The sequence below is a fragment of the Cynara cardunculus genome, assembly GCF_001531365.2.
Source record: "Cynara cardunculus var. scolymus isolate 2C chromosome LG 4, CcrdV1, whole genome shotgun sequence".
NCBI classification, from domain to species: Eukaryota; Viridiplantae; Streptophyta; class Magnoliopsida; order Asterales; family Asteraceae; genus Cynara; species Cynara cardunculus.
In genome coordinates this window covers 19,871,607-19,879,420 of record NC_037531.1, presented here as the reverse complement: position 1 = coordinate 19,879,420, position 7,814 = coordinate 19,871,607, and the positions used below count along the sequence as shown (strand labels likewise).

At 37.2% G+C, this 7,814-nt stretch overlaps 2 protein-coding genes across 6 annotated transcripts in view; both read right to left on the bottom strand.

The window, feature by feature from the left end:
• LOC112511033 (lipase 1) overlaps window positions 1–1,345 on the bottom strand; it is a 6,019-nt gene extending 4,674 nt beyond the window's left edge. The window contains exons 1-3 of the mRNA XM_025116403.1: window positions 641–1,345; window positions 475–561; window positions 273–340 (exon numbers count right to left, since the gene is read on the bottom strand). Coding sequence (XP_024972171.1) covers window positions 273–340; window positions 475–561; window positions 641–1,339 — 854 coding nt within the window. The 5' untranslated portion in view covers window positions 1,340–1,345. The remainder of the gene's footprint in view (window positions 1–272; window positions 341–474; window positions 562–640) is intronic.
• Window positions 1,346–2,895: 1,550 nt separating this feature from the next.
• On the bottom strand, window positions 2,896–7,490 carry LOC112511031 (probable GTP diphosphokinase RSH2, chloroplastic). 5 transcript variants are annotated; one of them, XM_025116399.1, is made up of 7 exons: window positions 7,434–7,490; window positions 6,611–7,342; window positions 6,330–6,515; window positions 5,378–5,838; window positions 4,646–4,804; window positions 3,978–4,329; window positions 2,896–3,394 (listed from the first exon to the last, which is right to left on the bottom strand). In XM_025116399.1, exons 2-7 carry the CDS (start codon window positions 7,271–7,273, stop codon window positions 3,098–3,100), a joined length of 2,118 nt encoding a protein of 705 aa, XP_024972167.1. In that variant the 5' UTR covers window positions 7,274–7,342; window positions 7,434–7,490; the 3' UTR covers window positions 2,896–3,097. The 5 variants fall into 5 exon arrangements, with proteins under 5 accessions (XP_024972167.1, XP_024972168.1, XP_024972169.1 ...); XM_025116400.1 differs by having other exon boundaries at window positions 6,330–6,430; window positions 6,506–6,515; window positions 6,611–7,484; XM_025116401.1 differs by having other exon boundaries at window positions 6,330–6,421; window positions 6,506–6,515; window positions 6,611–7,484.
• Window positions 7,491–7,814: the final 324 nt, after the last annotated feature.

The following is a 7,814-nucleotide window of genomic DNA, read 5'->3' as shown; positions in this document are numbered from 1 at the left end:
GGAGAACGGTGGCCGGAGAGAGAAGAGAGGAGAGAGGAGAGCTTTAAAATATCAAAAATATACTTGCATTAAGATTTTAATTTAAAATTACCAAATTTATAAATTTCCTAATTTATCTATTGATTTGTGGTTAATATTGATTCTCACAGTTACCACAAACAACTCAGTTCTCCCTTGAATAAGCCCTATATATATATATATATATATATATATATATATATATATAAAAGGAAGGAAAGAAAGAAAGAAAGAAAGAAAAATGATATATATACCTATGAAGCTCATACGCCCAATCAAGCGGAAAGACGATATCCTTTTCACCCCATATTAGAAGGGTTTCCTACACCCAATTAATATAATAATATTAATATGAATTGGGTTTTTTGATCCGATCTGGCAATCTCGATCTCGATCGATGATTGAGTATTAGAAACAAACAAATTAAAATCCCAATCAGCAAAAATTGGATCAAACCTGGGTAAGAACAGGAAGATCAACATCAGATTTCTCGTCCAACAATTTCAGAACTAGTTCTTTCTTCTCCTTTTTGCAACATTCAATCTGAAACGGATTCGATTCATAGTTGATAAATGAATACTGAGATTTAAGGAAAGTATTTTGAATTTGATTTAATACTTACAGCGATGAATCCCCATAGGAAGAAATCTGGAATCCACCTGCCGATATCGTATTTGTGAATAGATATTCGGCACAACGCTCGTAAATCCTCCGGCGTCTTCGCCACCAGCATATCCACCACGTCCCGCCCTATCTTCTTCACATGCTCCAATTTCCGATCCTGTCTACACACGATTCCACTGCTCACGATCACCAATTTCTCCACCATTTCCTCATGCAGCTCCGCCATGCGGTACGCAACAAATCCCCCATAACTGATGGCATACACCGAAAACTTCTCCACTCCTATCTTCTTCAATCCATCGCACACACACTTGGCCTGAAACTTGTCACTACGATCCGCATTGCTAGAGTACGAATCGCCAAAGAAAACTAGATCTGGTATGTAAACGTTGAAATCACGTGTGAGTTGAGCTACCTGCAATATGAACTGCCATTTAGAGTTTCCACCGAACCCATGGATGAGCACGAGGTTCGGCTTCTTGCTGCTGCCATGTTTGGTGGCCCAAAAATATAGTGTGGTCTGGTTGTCGTCAAGATAAACGGTGGATGGGGACAGGCAGCAGTAACGGAAGTAAGCCGATAAAATGGCATCGGCGAAGGTGACGGGAAAACGGTGGATGATGGCGTACAACGGTTTTAGTGAGAAGATTTGGCGAAAGGAAAAGAGAAGACGGTGAAGAAAGCAGAGAGAAGCCATGGAAGGAAGCATGAAGAAAACGGGATGGATAACGAATGATGGGATGAATATAAAGCTGCCTCATGGCCATCTATTTCAAAATAATTGCCAATTTCATTACAATATTCTCTTTTATCTTTATCTTTATTTTTATTTTTATTTTTAGAAATCTTATTCGATAAGTAAACGATAATGTTGAATTTTACCAATAAGTATTTATCCGAGTAAAACGGTCTCTTACTCTATTATTAAGGGTGAAATTGGCCTTTGGTGAATAAAAAAGTGTAATAAATTTTCATTTCATTGTGGACGTTTATGGAATAAATAGATAAAGCCAAATCAATACAAGTTGGATCCAATTGAATTAATACTTGGGTCTTCTATTTTTTGTGGGATCTTATATTTTGGTTTCATCCCTTATGTCATTTGTAATATCTTTCAGTCAACGGTATCAGAATTGTCTAATTTTATCCTTGCCTAAAGTCACGACTTTAGAACACAACACGTCTACAAATGAGGTATACAGTCTCTTATAAGATAAGATAAGATAGTTTTTATTACCCTCTCCAACCAATGTAGGATCTCACAACATTTGGATAAAACAATTTAGAATGATTGTTGGGACCAAATCAAACACAGGTCGGATCCAATTGAATTGATTTTTTTAATACGTCTTTCATTTGTTTTAATAAAATATAAACACTTGATATCGATTTTAACATTTAGATAATTTCATGATTTTTGAAAAGACGTTTACGTATGATAGTTTGATTTGATTAGTAGAAGACGTATGTATCTTAAATTTAAACAACTCATTCTTTGGTTAATTTTGATTTGTGATCAAAATGGAATTGAATTAGAATTAGAATTAGAATTAGAATGAACAAATTTTTAAGACAAATTTGATCCAATGTTTGTTAAAACGTTAAATATTAATTTTATTAAAATAATATGTTATATTATAGATATGTATGTAACCTTTTCTTCTTGGGAATGGGAATCATGAAGCATGCATGAAGCATGGCATTTTAATTGAAACATAAGGTTGATGGTGGTCCAACGCAAATACCAAAACAGGTATAACATGTGGAAAACAAATTAAGTGTTGTACCAATAACTACAGCAACAATAATAAATAAATTCTTAGCTTTTCTTTTTATAAAAATTTGCAATTCAAAACAAATATATGGTTGGAGATGGTAAAATCAATACCATACATCTGATTTATGTCTTGTAAATATTTCGCAAAAAAAGATCCATCTTATCTTTTACTTTTAATGTTTTAAAATAGCAATATATTTTCTAAAGTAAAAACAAGTGTTATTCATGCACTAGAATGACATGTTTTATAAAATAAATAAAAAAATGATTCATAATGAAACCATGACTTGAAGCTTACATATTCCATACATGCATATGCATATTAGGGTAAGACATGATATATGCATATTAGGGGAAGACATGAAGGAACCGAGATGAAGAGTTGCACTTCTTAAAATAGACGTTGGACGTGTCGGGAGGTCTCAATAATTATATAGAATATGCCTAAGATTTTATGATAGAATTTCTCCCATATATAACAAACAAATTTTAAAACCACATAATCTACTAACCTTAAACAAGGATGATACATTTTTCTGTACAAAGATGTATTTACAAGAAATAATTCAAATCATTTTCTATCTGGGCCTACGCCTATATATCCTTTTCTTACATACATATTACATAATACATTCATCCACTGCCCCCACGGTATCCATGCCAAACTCACATATTATATCATCTTCCCCATCCCACACCCGCAGTCGACTTAGTTACAGACAGACCCCTGTCGTACATGCGTTGAATCTCTTCCCGGTACTCACTCAGCGACTTGTCTGGTATCCGTGGTGTTAGCTCCACCACGTCTCCCATTTTCAGCTTGCAGTTAGGATCGCTCACCGCCACATGGTTCAACCTTGGCCTCAACTCTTCCTTCATGGACAACCCATATGAACCACATCTAGAGCTCCCCTGACCTGCTTTGTTTAGAACATCTTTCACACTTGAACTTGCGGGAAACTCTTGCACTGACATCTGAAACAGAACACATGTTTCCCAATTAACTTTCATGCCTACATGTATAATTAATAAACCAAAAGCCTCCTCTTTTTTGGATGGGTGTCACAGCAAATTGCGACAGTAAGGCATCAACCCTGATAAACCCAGTGTCGTGGCCACAATTGTTGTGGACGCCTGGGCCGATGGGATATTCTACCACATACCGAAAGCCTCTTTTTGTATGTGTGATATACAAAATGGTTAATCACCAAAATAGCCAATCATTTTGCGAGATGATGCTATTGCTTGGTCACCCAGAAAACTATCATTTATCATCTCGCAAAATAACGATTACATAAAAGAGGACATCGCAACATAAGGAGTTTGCAAACTCTTCATTGTACTTTCCCCAATAAAATAGTCGAGATTTGTACGGCTAAGCCAAAAAAAGAGGAACTCGCAAAAACTCCATGGCTATTTTGTAGCAAATCTGGCAATTTTGGCTATTTTGTGATGGGCTTCCCTCCGAACTAGCTATTTTAGTGATTAACCCCCTACACAAAGCTATAATAAGATAATTCATGGGTTGGCAAAATATTTGTACTTGTAGACTACCAACCTTGTCATTTTCGATCATGATGACAAAAACGGGCCCATCGGATCCACAGCAAGGTTTGTAGGAATGTGGGCAATCTTCGGAATGAAAAGGAAACGTGCAGGGAGGCTTGATAGCCTCGTTAAAGCCGATGCATGATTTATCTTGGCCCATATTCTCACATTGCCAGGTGACAACCCAACGCGCCCATTCAACCATCTGKAGCACAAAYGAAGARTGYWTACAWTCACCTTCCTTGTATCTCCAATGRGCWGCRAATCCAAACTCSGCYTGTGARTGCATCTCTTTYGTTCTGATCTGAACTTCAAGTGGAACCGATCCCTCTCCCATCACTACTGTGTGCAAAGACCGATACCTGCAAATTCAAGTTTCCTCCGTAATATTAATAAAAATGCATAGAATCGGAAGCTTTGTCCAAAAAAGGTCCATCAAATACAGAAACAAAAACCAAAGGGTCACTGGCCCAATGGTAGATCCCAAGTTCCCAACCTTCTTGGAGGTCAAGGGTTCAATCATCACCAAAGGTGAGGAGTGTGTGTGTGTGTGTGTGTGTGACTATTTGATATATATATATATATATATATATATATATATATGAGAAAAAAATACAGACCTCCCAACCAAAAAAAGAAAAAACAGAAATAAGCGATGGCATGTAATAACTGACATACCCATTACACTTGGGATGATTTATGTAGTCTTTGAACTTCCCAGGTACTTCGGTCCATAACTGATGAACAAGCTCTAATGCTTTATAGCAGTCCTCTTCATTTTCAACAATGAGACGTATCCCATGAATATCATGAATTTCATCCATGGCCAGCCTTTTCCTACAAATAAATACATAAAATGTCAAACTCATATACAAAGTATAATTTTAGAGGTAAGATGCAGAAAATAATACATTGCAATAGTTCCTTGATAAAGGACTTGCCAACAATTTTCATTGATTTCCAAAGAGCAAGGACTTGCTAGCTCAAAATTGAGCAGATTAACATGGTCCCTGAACATTTATTACCTCATAATCATAAATGCATACATAAGTGTTGAATGAATTGTTTCAAGTAGCTAGATCTAATACAAGCCAAGATCAAGGGCCAACCAATAAACCAAATTATTTCATAGATTCTGCTAATTCAAATAATTTATCTACTAACTTCTACATCCAAAAAAGGATCCTTTAACTCTCTTTGCTTCAAAGAAAGAACCCTATTTTTCATAGATTGTAGAAAGAATCATTTTTACTGATTCGTGATAAGGTGTCAAATTGCCCATATTGTCTTCAAGTTCTTTCTAAATTTTGAAGTTACTCTTTTTTGGACCGCATCATTTCTAAAAATACATATGTTTAGGTATTAATGCAGCTTAAAATAAGTTCACACATGAGAGGGAGAGGGACATACTTTAGCATTTTGCAGTAGATGCTATACAAGCTTTTGTGCCGCCCATGTAAAACATGGTAAGAAATGGATGCATCTTGAAGAGATTGCTCCAATTTCTCTGCAGCAGACGTGACCATTGCCTCATCAAAGGACTTCAAAAGTTGGGAGGAAAGATCTTTGTGCTGCTCTGGGTTAAGGTATTTGAAGCAGAGATTCTCCAATTGCTCCTTCCAACTAGTAATCCCTAAACGATTAGCCAGAGGAGCAAATATCTCCATAGTCTCCTTTGCAAACCTCTGTTTTTTGTTCAAAGGCAACGCTTCCAACGTCATCATATTGTGCAGCCTATCAGCCAACTTTATTAGTACAGCCCTCGCATCTGCCATCGCAAGAAACATAGTGTGCAGACGATCTGCTTCTGTGGTTCTGTTCGCTGTATTGCTTTCACGAGCAAGCTTGCTCAATTGGCTTAGCTTAGACACCTGTAAATATCAATCAAATTAAAGGCCTTTCACAGTAATGATCCACGAAAAGATGGGTGCCAAAATCAATCAAACTAGATTCACTTATATAAGCAAAGAGAGGAATAACAACACAGACTACCTAAACCTTTGCAGACAATCTCAGAGTATACGACCATTTAAACCAATACTAAAACAAGAAACAGCCGTGCAGCTATGTTACAAAGTTTCTTCTTATGAACTCAGATGCAAACAGAAGATACCTCACCTTAATCAAAAGGGAAAAAGAGAATTCACAATGAATAGATACTACATGATTTGTTGTAACCGATAGAAAGAAGGTGAGTAAATACTTGCAAGATGGTAAAATAAGAAAGCACCTTGTTAAACTCTTTTTGATGAGTAAATAGCAATCAAGTAATATTCTTCATGGAGGTAAACAGATCATCACATTGACAAGATCCACCAATAGCAAACACATATAACTGAGATTACATATCATAGACACATACCCCTTCAACGAGATCAGCAACCCCAGGTCCGAAAGTTTGGTGAATATAGTCATAGCTTATGAAAGAATCATCAAGTGTATCATGTAGAAGTCCTGCAGCAACTACCGTAGCGTTAGCACCAATTGTAGCCAGCAAAACCGCAGTTTGCAAGCAATGCTGTAAATAGGGATCCCCACTAGCTCGCATCTACAAGATCAGTACCCCCAATTTAATACAATGGAAAACTAAAATTCTCATTAAATTAAATCAAGTAAAAGGGGAAAACTAGAAGAAGTTAATACCTGCCCTCTGTGAGCCTTTTCGGCTTCAAAGAAAGCTTTGATAACGAGGTCATCGTTGAAAATCTTGTGTTTCGCTTGTGCATCCAATAACAAATCTGCAGCATACGGCTCGGGATCTGATTCCTTCAAAATAGTATCATCCATCATAAATGTAAGTTCCTCAGCCAAATTATCTTGCACTTGAAAACTCCGAGAACCATAATCCACACACGAGCTTAACGAGTGTGTAACAAACCCTTTAAACAAGCGCTTGCTCCCAACACGAATCGAACCATCTCTTTCAGGAGAAAACCTCATCGGCGGTGAACTGCCCATCGAAACGGGACCTTGAAACACCGAAACCGGGCTTTGATGAACATGATCTCGTTTCAAATAAGATCCAAAGGGCGAGTACGAAAAGGAGCTGCTCAGATCTTCAGCACCTCTCATCGACGGCAATTCTTCAGATCCGCCAGCGGAAAAGCTTGATGAAGACGAGAACATGGAAGAAAGCCCTCCGACGATTGGTTTTTGCGACGATGAAACGGTGGCCGTAGACGAAGACGATGGACGGCTGCTTAAATCGAAATCGTAGGACGTGTGTGAATTGATCTGACATGGATAAGGGGTTGAGCAGATACCAGTGGGAGGAGTTGCATAGAGAGCGATGGTTGGAACCGCCATGATTGATGAAATTCTGTGAAATCAAAACCCTAGATGCCGATTTAAGTATGCAAATCGTTTGACTGCAAACTGAAGCAAAGCAAAGGAAGAAAATTCTCGGAATGGGGAAACAAACAAATTAGAAATCAAATGAAGAAATTTGGTATGTACATAACATTACATATGAGAAGAGAAGAGATGAGATGGGATTTGAAGGAAGGGAAGACGTGGTTTCTTGGTTCTGCTCGATTTGATGATATTTTGTTCCTTCAAATGAACGCCTTCGGTTCAAATAAATCGAAAAAAAGAAAACAAAAAAAAAAAAAGGTTGCTTACAATTTACATGTTTCTCCTTGCCATGTACCCGAAATAACTGAAGTTCTTGTACCAATCTTAATCGAATGTCAACATTAAAGACGTACATATTGTTTGTTTGGATTGATCCTAATCGAATGTCAACACTAAAGACGTACACAGGATCAATTCTCTTCTAAAATGCAATTCATGGGTCTGACATTAAAAGCGATCGAGGATTCAGATTCATAACTTATCTTCCCACACG